The sequence below is a fragment of the Diospyros lotus genome, chromosome 3, assembly GCF_014633365.1.
Source record: "Diospyros lotus cultivar Yz01 chromosome 3, ASM1463336v1, whole genome shotgun sequence".
Classification (NCBI taxonomy): domain Eukaryota; kingdom Viridiplantae; phylum Streptophyta; class Magnoliopsida; order Ericales; family Ebenaceae; genus Diospyros; species Diospyros lotus.
Window position 1 is genome coordinate 31933217 of NC_068340.1, and position 23226 is coordinate 31956442.

The 23226-nt window shown below is 35.6% G+C and overlaps 2 protein-coding genes across 4 annotated transcripts in view; both read right to left on the bottom strand.

The window, feature by feature from the left end:
• The window catches only part of LOC127797706 (uncharacterized), a 36616-nt gene extending 32106 nt beyond the window's left edge, over window positions 1-4510 (bottom strand). The window contains exon 1 of the mRNA XM_052330817.1: window positions 4059-4510. Coding sequence (XP_052186777.1) covers window positions 4059-4334 — 276 coding nt within the window. The 5' untranslated portion in view covers window positions 4335-4510. The remainder of the gene's footprint in view (window positions 1-4058) is intronic.
• Window positions 4511-12841: 8331 nt separating this feature from the next.
• Window positions 12842-22863, bottom strand: LOC127796409 (uncharacterized). 3 transcript variants are annotated; one of them, XM_052328542.1, is made up of 10 exons: window positions 22676-22863; window positions 21909-22321; window positions 18837-18879; window positions 18670-18736; window positions 18458-18503; window positions 18273-18371; window positions 17916-17984; window positions 17609-17813; window positions 15847-15977; window positions 12842-14923 (listed from the first exon to the last, which is right to left on the bottom strand). In XM_052328542.1, exons 1-10 carry the CDS (start codon window positions 22722-22724, stop codon window positions 13082-13084), a joined length of 2964 nt encoding a protein of 987 aa, XP_052184502.1. In that variant the 5' UTR covers window positions 22725-22863; the 3' UTR covers window positions 12842-13081. The 3 variants fall into 3 exon arrangements, with proteins under 3 accessions (XP_052184502.1, XP_052184503.1, XP_052184504.1); XM_052328543.1 differs by having other exon boundaries at window positions 22680-22802; XM_052328544.1 differs by having other exon boundaries at window positions 22669-22795.
• Window positions 22864-23226: the final 363 nt, after the last annotated feature.

Here is a 23226-nt window from a genome sequence, read left to right on the forward strand (position 1 = left end):
GCCACCCAAATTTTTGCTTTATATATCAGTCGATTTTAGGGTATTTTATTTCTTAATCTCGTCTCTCAGCCTCTCAGCCTCTCCCCCTCTCACCCCAAGGCCACCGCTGTCTCAACGTCGTCGACTCGCCGATACTCTCTGAGTCTCTGGTTATTAGTTTCTCTTTCTCTTCGTTACATTGTTTCTGTTTTTCATTTTTTATTTTATTTTATTTTTCTGTTCTATTTATATATTAGATATATATTTAGTTTTAATTATTATTAATTATATATAATATATGTGTTTTTACATGATGAAGAAGATTGAAAACAAAAAATTATATGAGGTTATTGGTTATTTTGCATAAAATAATTTTTGTTTTCATTATATTATAAAACAAAAGTTATTTTGCTGTTTTATTGTTTTAATTTGATTATTTTGTAGTTATTTTGCAATTATGGCATGATATGTTATTGTTATTTTGAATATTAAGTGAGGTTATTGGTTATATATATAGGTTTCTATTGCAAGTTTCTTCAATTTAAAAAAAAAAATCAAATTTTTCTAGGCTCCGCATAGGCCCCAGCCTGGGGCCCGACTAGCGCCTAACGCCTTTTAGAACACTATCAGATAAAGAAGACAGGAATTGGATGAAGCAATGGCTACTTGCTGCAAGTTCTTGGGGATAAGAACTCTTTCAAGGAGGGGGGAATTGTCATGACCCTAGCGATTACCCAATAATAGGTTAGTAAATATAATAGTAGGAGTTTACATTTCCTTTTGTATTTTCTATTATAGGACTTTGTCTTTAGCTAATAGGCAATTGGGTTGTTTGTTACAATGCACATGGGTGCAAGTGAGAGACTGTTAGGCTATATATAAGCCACAACTAAGGATGGAAGATTAGGCTTGAATTGATTGAATGAAATTCTGATTTCTCTGTAAGATTTCTCTCCAATCTCCCTTTATTTTCTCTCCACTACTCTCCCTCATTTCTCTCTAAATTCTTCTCAATTTCTGTCCAATTTCCCTCACCCATCACTATGTTCTTGATCTTACTTCAATCGAATCCTTCCGATTGCCAATCCAATCCTAGGCTAAACCCTAGGTACATGACAACTAGCAACAACTTTTAGTTCCTCAAATCTAAATAGATACTTATCCACCATACCCTCCTCTTCAGCTTGTTGAATTCCTCAATAACGTCCGTCATTGTTCACTCCTCGAACCGCATACAAAAATCCTCCACAAATTCCAGCCAACTCAATTTTGTCCTCCTCCTACTCCACCCTTGAAACCATACATCCGTGACGTCATTGAGATGAGCAGTTGCCAAGTTCACCTTCTGTCCTTCTGCCACTCTATATTGGTAGAAGAATTGTTCACGTCTTCATATCCACCATCTTGGATTGTCTCCTTCGAATACCAAAATGTCCAATCTCGGTGTTGGAGTATGGTATGGGTTTGCATAGGCTCATCCAGTGTTATTAAAAGGCCAAGACGCAAAAGGGTGTAGAAGCCTTAGGCGCAAGGCAAGGTGCATGCCTGATGGAACTAAGTGTATGCTAACTAAAAAAAATGAAAAATATATATCCTAGTTGAAGAATAAAATATAAAATAAGTCCTAACTTCTAATAACATATTCAACATATTCACAAGCATGTTATCAAGAAAAATTAAAAAATTCAACATATATTAATGAAAAGAACAATAAAAAATGCCAAAGGATGCAATTTAAAAATCATTTAAGTCAACTTAAATTAAATCTTAAACAATTTATAGGTCTTAAATATTAATTAAAATTAACTAATTATGTATTTTAAATAATCTAAAGAGTAAAGATCATCCTCGTCATTAAGATCAAACATTTCTATATTTTTATCATTAAGAGCATCATCTCTAATATCCTCTTCTTCCACATTATCTCCCTCTCCATCTTCATCAAGTTCAAATTCAATTGGAGCATTTGAAGTAGTAACCCTTTTACTCATTGTCAAATTTGTAGTTGAAACAATAAATATAAACCCTAAACAGTAAAAATTTAAATCAAGTAATAAACAGTAAAATAAAAACCCTAAAAGTAGTTAAAAAAAGTCTAGGCACGCCTAAGCCAAAGGCACCTTGGGCCTAGGCAAGCCTGGGCGTGCCTCGCTGGTATGTGCCTGCCTGGAAGCATTCCAAGCGCCCACGGTGCGCTTAGGCGCACCTTTAATAACATTGGGCTCCTCTTGTCGACAATTCCGACACCAACTCTAACAGCTCCTGTGTTTCTATCAGATCAGGAGTACATTGCCTGACTCTGGCCCTAGCAAGAATCAGGGTTGTGTTGGTTCTCGATGAAAAGTCCGCAAGTAAGCTCGCGTTAGGCATTATGGAGAATAGACTTAGGACAGTGCTTAGTCGTTGTCCAAAACCAGAGAATTCTTCTCTGAGACTAGAGAAGTCTTCTCTCAAGTTCCTCTCCACCACCATCATCTCGGCTCTACCTTGACTCACTTCCTCTTGAGTCTGACAGAGGTCGAGTTCCATCGTCTCCAATCTCTCCTCCAGTTTCTCCTGGTTCTAACAAAAGCGGATCTCCATCATGTCCAACTGAGTTTCCAATTGTTTCATTCTCATTCCTTCCACCATCACTTAATTCACTCGTCGCCTTCGATCAATTAACTACCCAGTTCACCAGATCTCATCAATGGAGGTATCCAATCGCAATTGTGTGACCTTTGATCGCCTTCTATCAATTAACTACCCAATTCACCGAATCCAATCAGTTGATGTTTCCAATCATAATTGTGTTGAACTCGGACCGCTCAAAATTGTTACTCGCTAGAAGTACTTGAAACCAAATGGTCGAGGATCGCTGAGCTCTGATACCAATTGTCAAATCTCGGAATCTGACAAAGGGTATTTGAGATAAAATTATGGAATTAGCGGGAATTGGAAGGGAAAGAGATATACATATATATATAAAGAGAGAGAGAGAGAACGATAAGAGCAGCAAGAAGAAGAAAAGGTTCGAGAGAGAGAATTGGAGGGAAAAGATTCAAGTCTTGTCATTCTTGAATCCCCATCCTCTAGCTATGGCTTATTTATAGCCTCACAACCTCAACCATGCACTCATGTGAGCACACAATCAATAAGTATAACCGCTTCTATAGCTAAGTACAAGCATCTAACAGAAAGGAAAGAAAAATTGCAATTACTACCCTTGGAACCAAATAGTCATTCCCTCCAAGCACTTGCAATGGACGTGAAGAAACAGGAGGGCTTATTCCTAAAATTACTCCAATGCTTCATCCTTAAGTCCTTATATCTATCTAATGCAAGGATGAACTAGGTCAAGCTATTTATTTGTTGTACTTATTAATGATAAATACTTGCCTTGAGGGCCACAGATAGACAACTAGATAATAGCAATCACAAGCTTTAATCCCACTAATATGAAGAGAGACAACTAGATATCTGAAACATTTGTACTTTTTTAAAAAGCAACTGGAAAGTTATTCCTTCGTCAAGCAAAAAAAATATATATATTCCTTTAATATAGGAAGTTAAAACTTGATTTCCATCTGCTACTTAGTCCTCAATCAGCAGATGCAGATGCAGATCAAAGTTGAATGCTGCCAGGTGTTCTTGTGAAGCATGAGGCAACTGAGGATTGACAATGTCTGTAGTTATCAGCTTATCTATTTTTTAAGTATAAGCTAAGCATGATTCTACTTATGTGGCCAAGCTACTAGAAGCGATTGTCATGGGTCGATGTATAGATCAAGCTCTAAATTTACTCTTTCTAGTTTGTCTAGAAAGACCAGGTGCCTTCTTAGTAATAAAGTACGAGCTGTTCACTGAAACAAGTTGGCTCAAAACCAAACACACCCCGGTGCAAAGTGACAAGGCATAAAATTGGAGTAACCAGAAAGCATAAATTTAGTTTCATCAAAGAATTTATTGCTCAAAACCATAGAGTGCTCGATGCAAATATCATGAAGAACCAAGCACACAGCAAGGATAACTGGATTTAGAATTACATATGACAGCTATTGCATATAAGACAACACATGTGTAATGAGAGAGAAAGGAACCTTTGGCGCAGACGAGGGAGAAGATGAAGATCTGGCAGAGTTTGGGGACGGAGAGGAGGAGGAAGCGAGAGCGGAATGACCATAGGCAGAGGAAAGAGAGGAGTCGCGATACGCCGCCGACGATGCTCTGATGGCTTTCGCCGCCAGCAAAGAGGCGGACGGCGACGACAAGGAGTCGTCCTCCGGCGGCGGAGGAGGACGAAGGTCAGGGTTCGTGAATTCTTCTCTGGAGGGCGTCGAGAGCCTCGCCACTCCTTGCTTTCTTCTATACGCCATCGAATTAGTCCGACTGAAGAAAAATTCCCCGCCGCCACCGGCGCTGCCACCGACACCGCCGGAAGAGGAATTCGGGAAATCAGGAAGTTCTCCTGGCAAATCGAAACCCTCACTCAGCAGTCCCTCTTACTTTTTCTCTCTAAAATGCGTCAACAGTCAACGGCCTTCTGAGCTTGGTGTCGGTGGTTTGGTGATTCGGCCAGCGGAGATCAGATCTACAAGAAATGGCTTTCTGGGGTGGGCTGGGCTGGGCTGGGCCAATGGATCTGGGCTGAAGCACCTAATGGTCATTTGAAGACTTTCAAGTATTTTTTAGACTGCGATTTTTGGGCCGAAAATTCATTTCTCTTGACTGTCTATCGAATACGTATTGTACTAGTATTCAAAATCAATTAACTGTGCGCTTTTTTAAAATAAAATAAAATATTCTTAATAAGTTAATATAATTTCAATTTAATTTTATATAAAGTTGTAGATTTATCGGGTTATGACTGGGCAAAGGCAATGATTTTGATCCCAAAAGACCCACCAACTCATTGGATTGGTCTCTGGTCGACTCAATTATCACATACAAAATCTTATATCATATTAAATCTATAACTTTAAGAAAAGAAAAAAATAACAATAACTATAATACACACACATATTCACGCCAAAGTTGTAATTTAGAACAATTATACGGCTCATTCATAAAGGACTACTATCAGCTTAAAATTTCTTATAACAAAATAACATGGTCCAAGAATAAATCATTTTTTATGCGAACAAGTCGACTCTTATAATTCTATTTTTTTATATTTTAAAAATATACTTTTCATGTTATATATATATTAGTATTAATGTAGAGTAGTGTAGACTCTTTAGCACATAATTGAATATAAAGGCTTGCTAAGCCCCCTTGACTGCTCGGGACCTATAACACTTTTAAGTAAATATATTAACTAAAATGAAAATTGAGCATACTAACTTCTTGTGATTGCATATTGTATTCTTTATTTTTTCTAACAATTTTTGAATTTCCCTTCAACTAAATAACATTGGAACTTCATATAAGTTCCTTCTGTGTTTAATTGAGATACTTATTTAAATTGTAGAAGACCCAATCTTTGTATCTCTTGATCCTATTTAGCTCTTACATACTAGTATTTTTTTGTCACAATTATATGATTATTTTATTTATTTTGTAATTATAAACAAATATTAACGACACAATTATTTATATAAATAAATTAAACAAGCATTAATATCTCATATATTCATTATTATGATTTTTATTTTTCACAAGTTTTTTACACACCGTGATGATATTGTCTATAATTAATAATTTTTTAGATATAATTAATTTTATCTCGCAAAAGAAACGAAATAGTATCCTAATCAATAATACTTTTTATAATTTGAGATTCACTATTGAATTAATGATATATCTTTGCTTTTTGAAAGTTTGTATCTTCATGTGACCATTGACCAACACATACTTTAATAAATTAAATTCACTGTTCTTCACATATTACTTTTAAGTTGAGATATGCTATATTATTATATCTTCGCAGGAAAACATTATGTATATTGTTAGGATTATTTTCAATATATAACAAAAGAAACTGATATTTAAATTATTTATTATTATGATTTAATACATACACGTAAAAAAAAAGACAAAATAGCAGTTTTTTTCCCCTCTAATTCTTCTTATATATTTATTCTATAACCAATCTTTAAACTCTACTATATATTCTTATTTTCAACCACTATTTTTTAAATTCAAAGTCAACATGTCCTATTTGAAATAGGTGCTCTATTTGGCACATAAGTCAAAAAAAACATCAAAAGAGTTCGTTAAGTGAAAACTTGTATATTCATGTAAATTTTTCTATACATTTAAATCTTGATACAAATTTATCTGACTTTGATGACAAGATAATTAGACAATACATAATTAACTTAGCTGAATGTGCTTAATATGCCAATATTGTTTTAATCATCATTTTATATCTTTTTACTTATCTATCATCTCTATAGTTCAATCTCACTTTTAAATGTTGATAGAGGTAGACTATAATTCTCGTAATTGAACATTTTTCCCTATCATTTTTATTATTACTAATTATTTCTAATATTTGCCCATCTTACATAAAACTTGCAATGTAGGGCATATGCATATGCTAATGTTTATATACATCAACCAAAGTTAGATACATGTTCATCGATTCTAGGTAGAATCCTTGATAAAAATTAGGAAATATTGTGTGTGCCACAGTGGAGGCCATGGCTTTTCCAGACAAACAAACATGGGGGTGAGCCCGACGGCCATGTATCAACTTTCATTTGTTGAGATGTACAATTAATTTACTTAAAATTAAAGAATTAATTTACCTAAAACTAAATAATTTTGGAATCCATATATATATATATATATGTATCGTTTGCAGTATTGTGTTGGTATTTGCACAGCATCGTCAAGACATCAACACATGATATGCTTCCACTAGGAAGGTTTGATGATAATAAAAGATGTATTTTTGATGATAATGGGGTGGTGTTAAAGCGTATATCCCACATGCAATGGACAGGAAATGTCACGAATAGCTGGATCTTTCCCAACGTATTGATTCTAAATAAAAAAAAATTATAACATTATTATTATATACAGCATATATACGTATGATTAATTGTGATGAATTTATCATCCTAATGCTAATTAATTAACTTGATTAGATGAGATGACATTCAGTTGCCAAGGGCTGGTAACTGGTCACTGTTAATTGAGAGGTGTCAAATATGAACAGACGTTGAGGTTTCTCTCTCCGCTTAAATTGTATGGTCAAGCTGCAAACCCAACACTAGATGTCATCTATTTTTTTTTTCGGATTATACATTTGCAATAATACAGGTAAAACCACTAGTTAAAAAATATGAACCTAGCACTAGCTTTCTGTTTAATTAACAAATTAACAAGATTAATGATGTGATCTGATTTATCTACTTAGCCATATGATGAAAAACTATAATAATTAACTATTTTTATGTCAATTTAACAGAACTTTTTAGTTTTTATATAAAAACTTTTGTGGAAAAAAATTAACCTCCTGGGGAGATAGATTGTACGTTGAGTCGAATGTGAAGGGAGGAATTGCTTGGTCAATAATGAAAATCCGAAGGGTGTTTATGTCATTTGAATTATGTTCCATCACCTCAATCTGACACAGGTGATCTGAACCCTATTCTCTCCTTTACTTGTAGTTTCTTACAAGGACTGGTAGAAAAAGTAGAGAGTGGACAGCGGACAGTATTTTGTCAAGAAGTACAGCTGAAAATATGGAGAGAGAGAGAGAGAGAGAGAGGAACTAAATCGGGTAAATAGTGAAAAAGAAGCAACACCCCTCCGGCCCCTCCTTTTATTCTTTCCCTGCTGGTGTATTTGTGATCCAGCAGAATTGAATTAAATGGCCTAGAGCGTTATCCTTTGTGTATAAATACACATTCGTTGGATGCCTTCTTCGTCTCCTGGAAATCTCCAGACAGAGAAAGAAGACCCTTCTCTCTCTCTCTCTCTCTCTCTCATCTGGTTTGTAAGGAGATCTATATGGTTCTCCTTTCTTTCCCTGACTACCATGAAGACAGCGACCCATCTTCCTCTCCTCTGCCTTTTCCAATTGCCACTCATCCCTGGCCTGCGCTTATCTACTTGGGAGTTTGCAGTTTCTGTTAACTTTCGTTCTTTCTATTTGTTTCTTCTCCTTGTTGATGGCTGTTCTGTTCTGTGTCTTTGAATTCCTTTTTTCCTCTTTATTGGGCTGTAACTGCTTTACTTAACAGTGCAGGCGATTCTATTTTGAAAAGTTGAAATAGGGTTCGTGGAGATTAATGGAGGTATTGGCTTTCCATTGGTAGAGTGATCTACAAGAATATCGCAAGAGCTCGGTTCTTTTTTTGTCAAATAGTCTTATCTCATTGATCTTGTGCAGGTTATATATCAGCGGTTAGAAAACAAACTAGATCTGGCATACGTTGTTAATGGGAGTAGCATTGCATGATCTTGCAACAATATCTTTGTTTTTGCACATTTTTTCAGATTAATTTGTTTTTGCGCTTTACACAGCGGGATTTGATTATATAGGCTCTAATGCCAGCCGAGTATATTCTTTTACACGGTTTTCTCTCTTCTTGCGTTAAATTTTGTCAGTAACCTGATAGGGTTTATCTTACCAGGGTAGCTTTCAGTCTCTAGGGTTAGGGTTAGGGTTCATGCAAGCACTTTTCACCAACGATCCTTTTGTGGTTTTGGAATCCTGAATCAAGAATCAAGAATCAAGAATCAAGAATATGTTAAAAGCTTATTGAATATTAGGCTTGCAAGGAGAATCTTTCTCTATTAAGATTTGTGTTCTGCATATTCAGAATAGATTCATCATTATGCTTGGCTTCCTAACGCAAGATCTGAATGCGATTTATGAATTTTCTAAGAAAAAATTCCGTCGAATATTTTTCGTTATCAAGTTCTGTAACGTATGATGGCTCTCTCTTCACTTGCGAGTGTAATCTTAATGCCACGCGCATTAATTTCTAGGACAAAACATTTTAAATTCTTATTAACCGGTTATTTAGTTTGTGGTTTGTTTATCTCTTTCTCCTCTCTTTTGTGGAGTCAAAACATTCTATTGCCAATTTAGAGGGGTATCAAACTGAAGAAAACATGAACAGAACTATCATAAACTGGATCAGTGTCCTGGATTATTATATATGTATATGTTCTGGTAAAATGCATATCGATCTTGAGGGTATCTTAGTTTCATAATTAGCTTGATTTTGACCGTCATATTTTTCTTGAATTAAGTTTCATGTTTAATGCTTTGTTCCTTTTCTATGACTTTTTGAGTTATCCGAGCAGCATATATATGTATATATATATATAGAGAGAGAGAGAGAGAGTCTCTATACTTGAATAGTTCAAGAGGGGAGCTTTCTTCAGTCCACTCATGGGCGGGTAAAGGATTTGAAATTTGCTGCCGACTCATTCATTCAAACAAAGTAGAACGACGAAACAACTGCTACTGTGAATGTGTGAATGATGCGGGAGATGAATTTCATCCTTTCTTCCCTGTGCTTGGACTGAAGGGAGCTCCCTTTTGTTGTTCTCGTTGTATTTGGAAGACTCCATTCATCAGGTACTCCAGCGTCACTTGGAAATTATGTATAATACTCATCACCTTCATTTGCCCTTGTTTCCCGGAATATATAGCTTGTTACTACTTAATGGATTGGTGGCGGATTTAAGGGTTTTATTTTTTGTTTGCTCGTTGAGTAAATACGAAAAATATGTACTTGGAAATGTATTTATCTTGCTACAAAATACGTGTTTTGCAACTGGGTTTTCTTCATTTCAAAGAAAATCTCAGATGCATTAACTTATATTGGCTTCCTTGTTCCAGTATATATGTTCATATCAACAGAATGCATGTGTGCGCGCGTAAGTATATATATCCTTCATCTCTGTTCCATTTTTATTAGACTGCAATCCCCTGCCATTATTTAATTTGAGTAGTTACCACTTGGAAATGTGATCAGAGATGATTCCGAGAACATTTTTTGCGAAGTAAATTTTCAAATTTGCATTTGCTTATCCAAGTTTATGCTCAAAGTAATTAACTTTTTGAAACGAATTCAAGATTTGTTAAGAATTTAATCTAGGGTTTAGAAGTCCTTTCCTTTTCAGCTACCGGCGCTGGAACTTGTTCTTCGTCTTCTTGCATCACTGAGGCCTTATTTCTTGACCGAACGAAAGCTGCAGAAAACCGGCATGATCCTCAGAGAGCCATGGGAAGAGGCTGTACGACTGAAGACGAACAAGGCGCAGTTGGACCAGTCAAAACAGTCCCATAATTATATAGTAGTTTAAAATGATCCGCCTGGTGTAAATTCTATTTTCACGGTTGGTGGTTTTTGGAAATAATGAAAATCTTCAAACATTACTTGATTTATAGTCTCTTTTCTAAATCTTTGATTGCTTTCTTGCCTATATTCCGAGAAAATTAAGAAAGAAAAGAATCCGAGGAAACTAAAAATCATGATACTTCTAAATCACGGTTGTCAAATATTCTGTTCTTTTTCTTTCTCTCGTCTCTTCTGGCTCTCCTTGTCGTTAAATAGCAGCTGCACACAGTTCATAATAATCTCTCTGGTTCATGTCATGTCTAATGGACCAGTAAAAAATCACTGCGCTCTTTGGAACTTGTAGCTAAGTGGGTTGTTGGCATTCGCGAGGTCTATTTGAACACCGAGCGGTACACAGACTGCGCACACATAAATGGGTAAATCACACTTGGCCGGCTTTTTAAGGTTGTTCATAAAAAGAAATAAGCTTTTAATGTTTATAAAATAATAGATTTCTTTTTACATTATTGTTATTTTACAGATATTTAAAATTTTAATATAATAAAGTTATTTTTAGGTTTCCTCTTTTCATTCTTTCTTTTCTTTGTACAGTGAATTAATTTGGGTTTGAAAACAGCTTACTCATCGTCAAGAGGAAATGTAATTACATTTTTGTTATATTAATTAATGATTTTAATAATAATTAAGATTAAAAATATTATCAAATATTAATAATATTATTGCCTCTTTATCAAAAATTAAAAATACTGATCATAATTTACCCCCCTCTATAGATATATATGTGTGTGCGTGCGCCTTTAGATGTATGGCTGTATGCATATAATAAATAAATAATACATAGAGTGAGGTTGAATTGAAGTAACGAGAGGAGAAATTAGGAAGGACAAGTGTGCCGCCTATCCAACTAATGAGCGGCTTCCCAGCCTTGATTTGTGTTCAAAGGTACGGCCAGCAGCGGCCAAGTGAGTCATTCTCTCTTCTCTTGTCTAATTGGCCTTCTCTCTCTCTCTCTCTCTCTTTAACTTATAGTATGCTCTGTGCTTTCGCTTCTTTTCTTGAGCCTTATGTATGTATGCATGCTCATTAATTAATTGTTTAAAGCCCTTTTCGAGCCTTTGAAGCTTCCTATATAAACAATGGCAGTTCAGTGCGCGGACCGAGAATGAAAGTACAATATATATCTTGACTAAATTTGTTATGGTTTCCAAGGGATGGGCCTCCCTTTTTGTTTAATCAATTACTGGCTTTGTCTTTGATCATGTGGTGGCTTATGCCTATTGCCTATCCGCGGCTTCTCTAATAATCTATTAACATCGTTCCCTCTTCTTATGTGCTTGCTTTTATATTTATATATATATATAGTCATCATACCATGTAATATTACGTGCTGTTAAATTATTTAATATGTGATTCTAATATTTTTTATGATCATATTTTAAAAAAATATGTTTAAAATGTGACAAATTATAGACTGATATACATATATGTAAATATATATGAGTACTTAAAAGTGAATGACACGTGTTGAAAACCCTAATGCTCTTATAAAAATTAGGGGGTGCTTGGGTTGCTGCCAATGTCACAAAAATAATAATATCAAGTATTCTAGTACTAGTGTCGATAGAAAATATGAAATTTGTGATAGATTAAATGTCAACTAATCTTATATTTATTATTAAATGATACAAATGCTCATTCAAAATTAGAGTTAAGATTTGTAAATGGTAAGTGTCCAGAACTATTATTTTTAAAAATAATAATGAATTAAGTTTAGATGAGATATACTTTTATTTATCTTTTGTTTTTGTATCTATTTTTTTCTTTCTCATCTCTCAAGATAATGCATTTAATTTTTCATTCTCATTCACAGTGAGTAATGATAGTAATTAATTTAATACTTAGTATCCGATCAATTTATTTAACAAATTTAAATAATAATTTATCTTTAAAAATAATTTGGGTTCTCAATCATAATTTTTTCTCTTGATATTAACGTCTCATATTTTAAGTTCTTATTAAAATTTATTAACACGAACAGTATTCTACAACTAGGAAAAACCTATAACACAAGTTTAAACAAAATATATATTTTCAGTCCTCTAATTATTAGTAAGATATCAATCTAACTATTTTGGTCTTGAATACATATCTAAAGCATATTATGACTCAATTAAACATATTATTTTATATCACAAAATTTGTATACTTTAGCATAGCTTATCTTTGTTCTCATATATATATCATTATCTAAAATAAAGATCTAATTAAACGTATCATTTATTAACATATTACCTTACCTTATATTTGGGAAACTGTTCTTGTGCAACCTTCAATGCTCATGTCCTCGATTAAGTCAAGGAAGATAAATTACAAGTATGAGCTTTTGTCTCATTGCACAGAATAAAAATTAAACTCACAGCCCATCGAACTGACATCGATATATTGTTTGTCTGATCGTTCGACTTATACCCTGAAAGTTATCCTACCCTGTAGTTGTTCTCATACCACCAAAATGCATTAACACTAGAATAAATTTAGTAGTGCAGTTGTGAAATATACAACTGCCAATCAGCATGTTGAGCAACCACAAGCACCAACCGCTCCATTAGAAGCCACTACCACAAATATATATATATAAGATCACCCAATCATATATAGCATGAGTCCAAATGATCCGCAACGATGCAAGAGGATAGATATAACTAGACAGTCATTTTAGTTATACTAAGTTTAGGTAGCTATAGATATAATAGTATCAGGGGAAATATTTGAAAGACAATACTAATTAAACCATACTGATCCTTCGGTTTCTCCTCCTTCCCTAGGCTGCTCTCGTTTCTCCATCGTCCATTTCATTTCTTCAAAGACACTTGGTTCCGGGTTCTCAGACGAAGGGCCAAATCAGGGTCCCGAATGCCTCCCAAGGACGACTGTTGCTGAAAGTTCCAGATTTGAGCATTGTTGTCGTTCAGAAGCTGTGCTTGTGGCTCTTGCTGAAGAAGTAAACTCTGGCCCAGTACATTATCATCATCTTGAGGCTTTACTTGCATGAACACTTTATGCACCGGCGGGTTATTCACCTCACTTGGCATGTAAGAAGAAGCCACCGGGAGCTGTGGTGTGGGGTGCCCAAATGCATTCTGCCCCAAAGGATCATTCAGCAAGTTGGGGTTGTACTGTTGCAGTTGCACGTGAGAAGGACTTGGCATGAGGTTGAGCCCTTTCTGTGCGAAAAATGCATCCTGGCCAACTAGGTATGATGTCTCATTGGATTGCTGTGGATATACCTCAGTAGACTGCATTTGGATGAATGGAGCTACTGATGAAGAAGGACCCAGCTGGGGCTGGTGGTTTCTATACACCTCTCCCAGTGGATCATTGAGATCGTTAAGCAGGTTGAGATGTGGCTGCATTGGCAGGAAATCGTGGATTCCTTGCACCTGGCGTGAGCTAGCTCCATAATAAGGGTTCAGTAGGGACTTAGAGTCCTTGTCCAAGCCGTGATGCAACATGGTGCTGTCCTGACCCGGACCCAATGCATTTACAATTGTCGATGGGTATACACATGATCTGGGTCGGCGTACGCAATCAAGCAGCCCTGACCCTGAATCTGATCCAAAGAATTCTGACGGCTGCTGCACCTGATCGCATAACTGTCCAGAGCCCGCTATCATCTTATTATCCATAGACATGTACTTGCTGCAGCTACCGGTCATCACAGGGGGCGGATTGTTTACGTCTGCAACTCCAGCATTGAAGAGAAAAGAATCCAATTGGCTCTGGCCGTTTTGAGTATCTTCAGAATCTGAATCCCCTAGAAGAAGATCCATATACTTAAAGCTTGGATCTGTTAACTTGGCATTGTCACACCCATGTAGGTGGTCTTCTCCAAACATAAGATAGTCCAAGCCTAACATGCCCTTGGTGTAATCACTTTGACGAGTAGCATATCCTCCAACAGCTTGTGCAATATCCTTTTTATCACTCAAATTGATAATCCGTAAGGAGGGTCTAACTCTAATACCAGCATCAATGTCTTTATTTTGAGCTCTGTCAATACCCTTCCTATCATCATCATGAACCCTCTCCCCCGGTAAAGCACCACAAATTCCGGTTGTGCCTCCGCCATAACGAGTTCCTTCGTGAAGAAAACGTTGAAAATCCTGCCTTTGAGACACAGCTTTCTTTCCTCCACTAGCACCAGTGTGAAGATCCATGCGGTCACCAATGAGAATGCCCTTGTCTTTGCGACGGAGAGCTTCTTCAAGGAGAAAATTTTGAAAATCCAGCCTTCCAGAAATAGATGACCTTCTACAAGCACCACCTTGGGGCTTCATGCGATCATAAATGAGAACGCTCTTTCCTTTGCAAGCAGCACCCTGAATCGTTCCTCTCTGAGCATTACTGCCCAAATCTATTCTCTCTATGGTGAGAGAATTCTTGTTTTTAGAAATGGCTCCATGGCTGACAAATGAGTTATTGGCATCTGCAGTTGCACCACCAAGGATTCCATCCATACTAGCAGATGTGTGTTGGTTCGCTTGAAAAGATGTCAGATAACTAGAATCCTGAACAGAATGCCGAGGTGTCTGAGTCAAGTCTCCCAATTTCTCCTCTGCCTCATTTTGAGCAGTTTGTCCCAAATCTTTAACATGGTGCAGCATACACTCCTCGTAACCAATATCCCAGTTACCCTACAATGTCAAGAAATTTCAATTAGCCTAGAGAATGTATCAGCTAAACTGAGAAAGAAAAATGAAAATCAGGGCGAGAGCAGGTACGTCAACTTTGCAATAACAGAACATATTACATAAAAGTGTTGCAAGGAATGTAGTGATTTGTGTCATATGGCTTGATCTCTAAAAAGATGTGCTCTACATAGAAAACAAATCTCATCTATAAGCAGGCAACAAAATAAGTAAAGGAGCACTTGGTAAGAGACAGGTATAGCAAAAATTTTAGACAGTTTTTAAACAAAATCAAGCAAATCAACCAACTCATCAACTATGGTATACTGAAAAATATGATCAAGTTAAGCAACCTGGGCGCTCACAACCCAACAAGAAGTTAAATTTCCAACTGCTATGATTCTGAACTAGCATGAGATGATGCAGGAAGGCTAATTTTGGCATGCACAGAATATGAAAGGTTGTGTAACACCTTAGCTTCAATTGTTTTACTTAAACATAAAAGCATCAAACATAACAATACTATCTGAATTTCAAAAGTTAACTCCAGTACTAGGTCATCAAACTTCAATCTAAAGTCAAAGCTTTTGTAGGATGCATAGTTCAAGTACTGCAAATATGGGGTCTGACTATAGGTACCATCCATTATTAACCTTGCCAAAATCAATAATTAGTATTCAGCAATCATAGTGATATATCTAAACTGGAATTGACATATCTGATAACAGAAACGGCTGAAAGATATGATAATGAGCAAGCAGACAGATTCATGACTCAAGGAAAGTCTCAAGCACTTTAGATGGAAAAGGGAGCAGGGCTGAATAGGGTCAATTTTGAAGAGCAGATGAAAAGAATCCATTAATTTGCTTGGCAGCCACAAGCTGTGGAATATAGCGCCAAGTGTATGCACACAAGTATATGAAACTTACAGGTACAAGTTGATTTGAGGAACCATAAATTGTTGAAATTATTGACTCATTCTCAGTCGTTGCAGAAGAAGGAAACTTGTATATTTGGTGCCTTCCAGATTCAGAGTTCTCATTTCCACCACCTCCAGACCCTGTTCGGAGAAGCCAACAAGAAATTTAGTAAAGTTTATTCCAATAAAAGGTTGAATGTAATAGAATATGCATAATTCAGATTGTCATAAATATCCTCTATGAAATTGGAAGGACCAATTTGGTGAAGAACAGAGAGCGCAAGTGAGAGAGAGAGAGAGAGAGAGAGAGAGAGCACAAATCATTAAAATCAGATTGTAGACGAGCAACTACACTAGCATTCTATATGTCTGTTAGAACATTTTCAAAATTAATAAAAGTTTCTAACACTTTCCTAAGAGTTGTATGTCTTAACAAAAGATGCAAATAATGGTTAATTAAGTATTGACTACCCAAGTGACTATTCAAATAGTCTCAACTCTTCATAAAGGAGGAGTAAGATTGGTTAGTTAGCTAACAACTACTAACTACCTTGGTGGCTATTCTAAAATCCTTGGTCTGAATCTATATTGCATGTTTGTGTCAAGTGCTGAATTTGGGTAGGTAATGAAGATAAGATGCGGGAGACAAAATTAAGATGGTTTGTTCATGTGAGAAGAAGATTGATAGAGGCTCTTATGAGGAGAGTGGATGGAATTGAACAAATAGTTACCAAAAAAGGGTAGAGGAAGACTAAGAAAAACTTGACAGGAGACACTTAGGTTTGATATTAAAGATACGGGCCTTACAAAAGATAAGACCATGGATAGAAAAGAATGAAAAGTTAGAATTCATGTAGCCGATCTCATATAGTGGGATAAAGGCTTGATATGTGTCCTCTTCCTTGTTAAACACTTTGTTATTTCCCTCTCAACTTCTCTCCACATTCGTTTTTCTTCATCATATTTTTAATTCATGTTTTTTAAGATAAATTGATTTCTCCTAGTATATATTCAAAGCTCATATATGGACAATAAGGATATTTGCTTCCAATTAATAAAGGAGTTGGAAATTAGCAAATCTTAGAAAACTATCAGATTCAACTAGTACAAAAATTAAATGCGTGTACTAGTCCCTAGGCCATTTGACTGTAGTATATTCCAATAACATTATTTCAATGTTAAGACTGCATCTTAACTATTTTGAAACTGATATTATTTTATGAAACAATTACATGCAGAAGCTAGTTATTTTAGGCAAGAAAATAAAGAAGACAAAAGTATAACACAGACAGAATGCCAAATTGCATGTATAACTGAAGAAAGTGCTCATAAACATGCATCTTGTATTTTATTTTAAGTATGTACGTATATAATAGCAACACGCCTAAAGCAGGTGAATTCTGTACCAAAAAAAAAAAAAAATCTCACTCTAAAAAGTAAGAAAGATCATCCACAAAGCTTAGAAGGGCACCAGGCAATAAAAAAGGACCCTCTATAAGCCCCAAAAAGAGAGAGACGAGAATGATTCCCTTTAGACAAAGACCTGAGACTCAGCTCCATCAAATGCTTTTGAATTCCTCCCTCCAAGTACGCCACATGATACACAGGGAAAAAACCTTGTAGGCTCAAGTATATATAAATGCTATGGTAACAGATCTAGAAAAGCCTAAAAAATAATCACAAAGGCCATGGCTTTTCTGCTGTTTCAAGAAGTGTGAACCAAAGATGACATGAGAAAAGATAAATATATGTATATAAACTTTCATCCTTACCAGAAAAAAATTCATCAGAAGCATTTTCACCATCTGACCCAAAGTAAGCTATTTTCTTTTGCCCATGCTTAACATGGGAACCTCTGATTTCACCTTGGGATTTCTTCTCACGTTTTCTTGTTTGTGAGATCTCCAGTAGAATTTTTTCTGGATCAGTTTTTAGAGTATGAAAGATTCTCTTTGCCAGTTCATGTATAGCACGGGCCTGTGATAACAAGATACACACAACTAAAGCATCAAAAAACTTCCTAGAATGAGTATGATTGTTGGGTTTTCATCTATGTTCACAGATATCAGATAAATTTACCTGTCTGAAGTAGTTGGTAACACATGAGTTGAAGAGCATTGCATTGCCAGTCATGAGAAAAACATCTTTCTGTACAACAATTCAAGAAAGCTAATTATTAACAGCAGATATCATGTTCTTAAAACTTACATTTTCCTGCTAATGATTCAGAGAAAAATGAACTGCTAACAGTCTTCATAATGCTCAGGAACTCAATATGTTGAAAATTTTCGTGTCTGAGTTTTGTGTGTGTTCCACACACATTCTAAGCAATGGAAAAGTATTTAGGCCATTCAAAGTAAAGAATACCATAATTATTGACTGAAAGAAAACAAAACTTGAAAAGAGCAAATGTAAAGAAAAGGAGCGTATGCAAACCTCTAATTGATCCAGACCAGTGTACATTCCTTCTTGAAGTTTTGCCCTCATAGTACCAAGATCCATTGGATTTTGAATCATAGTGTAGTACCCCACCACCTTCCAAAGCAAGAAGCACATCATCATTGGGAATCAAAAGGAAAATATGGAATTTAATAAATGGAAATCAGAAAGCAACCACTAACCTCCTTTGGGTCAACTGGCTGAGCAAAGATTTCATGCGTATCTCTCCTGAAAAGAGAAGTAAATAAGAGAAAAAACCATACATTTGGATAATTGAAAACTGTTATATCTTTGATTTTAATCAGAGGAATAAACTTTTTTTTCTTTTCAAGACTGCAACATTCACCCTGCAAATAGACGAACTACATTGGTATATGAAACAGAAAGAACTCACTTTTGTAGCATGTCAAGGATAAGTTCGGCTATCCGTCTTTCAGGGATCCGTTTTGTGGATTGCTGAGCTGCTCGTGTATCATTAAACACTACCAAATTACTATGCTAGTGCACAACTATAACGACAGTAAAATTATATAATAGATCTTCTAGACAAAAAATACTCACCACTGTTGAGAAGAGGAACTTTACCATCTATCTTTTGTCCACTCTGCATGCAATAGAAAATAAGAAAGAACAAAAATGAAATGTGAAATTAGAACTTCACAAATACATCCTTGTAGATTTGAAATCACTGAGCTGCCAACTAGAGTTTATCCAGCATCCTAAAATTGTCTCAGATAAGAATGCCAAAAGCAAATTCCCTAATTGAGTGGCCATACTCTGGTCAGCTTGAGCATGCGACGACATATTCATGCATTACGAACCAGTCTAACTAGAGATAGGTCCAACGCTATAAATAGGGCTCCTAGGTTGCTCCCAACAAATAATCAGGGATTTGTTTCTTGAGCAAAGAGACATAGAAACAATCAAATTTCTTTGAGCCATCCTTGTGCATATCATTGTTTGATTGTCTTGGCGGATTCTAAAGATTAAGTACTAAGGGGTCACTAAGTCATTCTGTTAATGATTTGCATGAGTAATGGCACATGAGGCTCTGAAAAATAACTAGGAGTAGGTGGTGGAGTTACAATTATGCTCAGTGAAAGCATCATTGTAACTGTTTCACATTGATAGTGCAAGCTTTCAGATTGAGTAAATTTAATGATGTCCCTCTCAATTAAGGTTTTCCCCATGAAATCTAAACATCACTTGTTTATTGCTTTCTTTTGCATATTGCGTGACTGTGTGATTGTTTAATTATTACATAAGCAATTAAACCAAACTGGCAGACATTAGCATTACTTATCTAGTTTCTGGTGGTAGGTTGGAAGAAATTCTTCTATTCTCAACATCAATAATATCTAAGTGCTATTGACGCAGGACTTTGTTATTCCTGACGCATTAGCGCAAATACCAAAAAAAATAAAAATCCTAATTTGATTTGCTTTGGACCAAAGACCTTCTTCACCAGGACCCTTTGCTATCCATATAAGACCCTTTTAATTCACTTCAAAAAACACTGAATTCTTGCACTATAAACACATATAAGTGTCCATGCTCCCTCAGTGCATCAATTCTGTTCACCTTCAAGATCAAACTCTTCCACATACCTCTATCAGGTGCATCTGTCCACCTTCTCTCAAGAAGTCCACTTTCACATTGATTAATTATTCTCAGCGTATCACTGTTTATTTCAGTTTCAGCAATTAAAGAAGAAACAAAATGAGGAACTAAACAAGGATGATATGTATTTTTTAACAAGCTACTAGAGAGAATTATGCACAAGTTTAATATGAGAAATAATGGGCTTGGTTTATTGTGATAGATGGCAAAAGTAATATGATCAATATGTTAATTTTTACCCCAAAAATATATTTTCTTCAGCCAAATGATGACATTTGTATAAAGGAGATAAGACAAAATATGAATTTAATGGAAGTGACAAGCAACTGTTAAAAATAGGACCAAAGAGCGATTCTGAAATCGTGGGCTGAAAAGAAGTGTCGATGACAGTTTGGTATAAATTTTGCAATAATTTCTAAGCCATTCAATTTTTCCCTCCAAACAAGATAACAGGTTCTATAGAGCAACAACATACACACTTAAACACATATAAGTGAAACATGCCATTGAAGATAAGCAACCTGGTAAGGCTATAAAGTGAGGAGCTAAATTCCAATCAGTTTAGTTGGGTCATCCTTAACCCTTCTTCACTAACACATGGTAACTTTATTCTAGATAAATGCATGTCAGACCCCAGTAGACACCTTTCCTCCTACACATGCGTTAGCAATTTTTTGAGAAGATGAGCAAAATAAACTGGTAAACCTCACCAAAGTTCCCAGCAATTACATAACAAGCTTACTAACAAAAAGGCATATGGAAATATGACCATAATGTCTTGATGGGAGTTGCTATTCACACCTGAAGTAAAGCCATTTGGCTCAATATTATTAAAAAGTTATCATTTGTTATGATATTTATGCCATTTATTTGGCGCTAGGATTAAGCACACAAGCAATGAAGTTGTTCAACCTCCACTTTCTATTAGGAATATAAAATCCTTTATGTTAACCACTGAACATTTTTTCCTCTGAACAACCACTGAAAAAGCCACTTTCACATCCAATTGGGCACTCAAGATTGCAAAAAGAACAGATAGGCAAAGGTATAATATAAAGTGAAACTTATAAAAATTGTCTAAGAACTGCATAATTATCAACAAGGTACAACTATGCTATCATGATGAAAAATATTTAAAAAGGGAAAAAAGAATAGAGGTCACATGGTACCCAAAAACTGTACAGGGTCAATCCTGGACCAATCTGCATCAGTAGATCAACCAGATAAAAGAGTAAAATCTATATAAAATTATTTTGATAAATTTTGTTTGGCATGTCAATGTGTAACCTAACAAATTAAGACCCAACAACAGTTTTTGAATGAATATCAATTTAAATTTATAAATGGGCTTGAAAATTTCTAGGTCCCTGCATTTATTTCATATTTTGCCCTTTATTACAGTTATGCTTAATAAAGCTAATATAAATACGCAGGTGAATGTTTACCAGTTGTTTAAATTGAACAAAAGTAGCTTTCTAATGTACCTCTTGGCTATTGAAAGTACATTCCATCGAATATATGATTAAGTTAGATGCAATAATATTACATATAACAATCTATTTATGCACTGCAACCCTCACACTCTCCACAACTATTACATGCTTGAACCTGAGTGTAATGATATAGTCTAAACAAATGCAATCAAATAAACTACTACAAAATTTTGATTCTCTCAAAATTACACCGATATAACAAAAAACTTAGAAGAAACAACCAGTTGACATTGGTCTCATAATTACATTCGATTCAATGACAAAGGCTGAAGGCAAATAAGTGGTAATACAAACACTAAACAGTATGGCCGACATATGAGAATAGTCATTGCTGCCCAGTTAGGATCAACTCCAAACTCAAAGACAATAAATAAACAAAAGCAGAGAATAAATAATGAAGTCGAACCCAAAATAACAAGAAATGACAAACGAATGAATATATAATAAGATAAGCATCTATTTGCGTATATGAAATTTGTATACTAATGCGTGTGTATGTGTAACATAAAAGAGAGAGTACCCTTCCGATTGTGGGGCCAAAAGGAATAGCTGCCACTTCATCCAGTCTTTTCTTCTTCCTGCCCCTTTTCTTTGGCAGAGGTGGCATGCAGGGTGTGGGTGATAGTGGTAGAGGTGGTGGGCATGGTGGTGGTGGTGGTGGTGGTGGTGGTGGTGATGATAGTGGTGGTGTTGATAGCGGTAGTGGTGGTGTTGGTGGTGCCGGGTATGGTGGCAGTGGTGGTGATGGCGCTGTTGCATTGTACCATGGGGGGGCATCTGCTTGTTGCCTAAACGCTGCCTGTCTAACGGAATTGCTGCAGCCAATGCGTTTCTGCGTACTCTGGAAGTCTCTGCGTACCAATACCCGGACACTCTTCTTCTTTTGCACTCTTCCTCTGCTTCTCTTCACCATTTTAACCCTTTTACCTGTCTCTACATACAACAGAGAAAATATGTGTATATATGGATTTACAGTTACTTTTCACTATAATACCCAACAAACAAAGATTTCTTTAAGAACCCACACATTAACCAATCACCAATGTGTATATACAGTTATTCACACACATGAATGCTAAATCTAACTTCCATTTCTTTACAAATACTTGTATATATGAGTTGTATCAGTGTGTGTATGTGCATATATATACAAAGTGGAGACCCAAAAAAATTTCCATTAAACAACAAAAACCACCACCCAAATTTTGAGATGGATCTGGTTTTCTGTCACTTCCATGGAGTGAAAAGACAAAATGCCAGCAAAGGAATTATCAAAATACCCCATACCCACTTGACAAATCCATTGAAATTCCCTGTTTTGCAAAAGGAAAAGCATATTGAGTGGGGTTTCAACTTTCAAGAACTAATGTCTATATTTCCAGAATCAAAGAGAAGAAAAAAAACACAAGAAAAGGAAAAAAAAAAATAACAACTAATGGCTACACCAAGAGACGCTGTTTATGCAGAAAGTTTGTTTTTTCTTTTATTCTTTTCCTCACATATTTGATGGTTATCCTGATCAATAGACAAACTAAGAAAAGCGCAAAAGTGATGCGTCCAGACCAAGATTTTTATTTATTTTTTAAAAGAATTTAGCGAAAGAAAAAGGGCCCGGAAATCATGTCAGGAAAAATTGGGATTGGGCCTTTCTGGGCTTGAGATCCTGATGTGACCTCCAGATTCAGGCCCCAATCTCTCTCCATAGATGCACAAAAATAATCTTCAAATTTTGTTTAGGTGATTCTTTTGGAAATTTGAAGGGAAATCTAAAATACATAGAAATGTTCAAATAAAAATATATGCGATTAAATACCCAAGCCATACTGAAGAAGAAAGAC

Coding starts and splice junctions, on each gene's coding strand:
- LOC127796409 (XM_052328542.1), bottom strand. CDS start 22,724: ATGCTTTTCCTTTTGCAAAACAGGGAATTTCAATGGATTTGTCAAGTG. Junction 18,737..18,836: donor AGTTCCTCTTCTCAACAGTG/GTGAGTATTTTT, acceptor ATACACGAGCAG/CTCAGCAATCCACAAAACGG. Junction 18,372..18,457: donor AGCCAGTTGACCCAAAGGAG/GTTAGTGGTTGC, acceptor TTGCTTTGGAAG/GTGGTGGGGTACTACACTAT.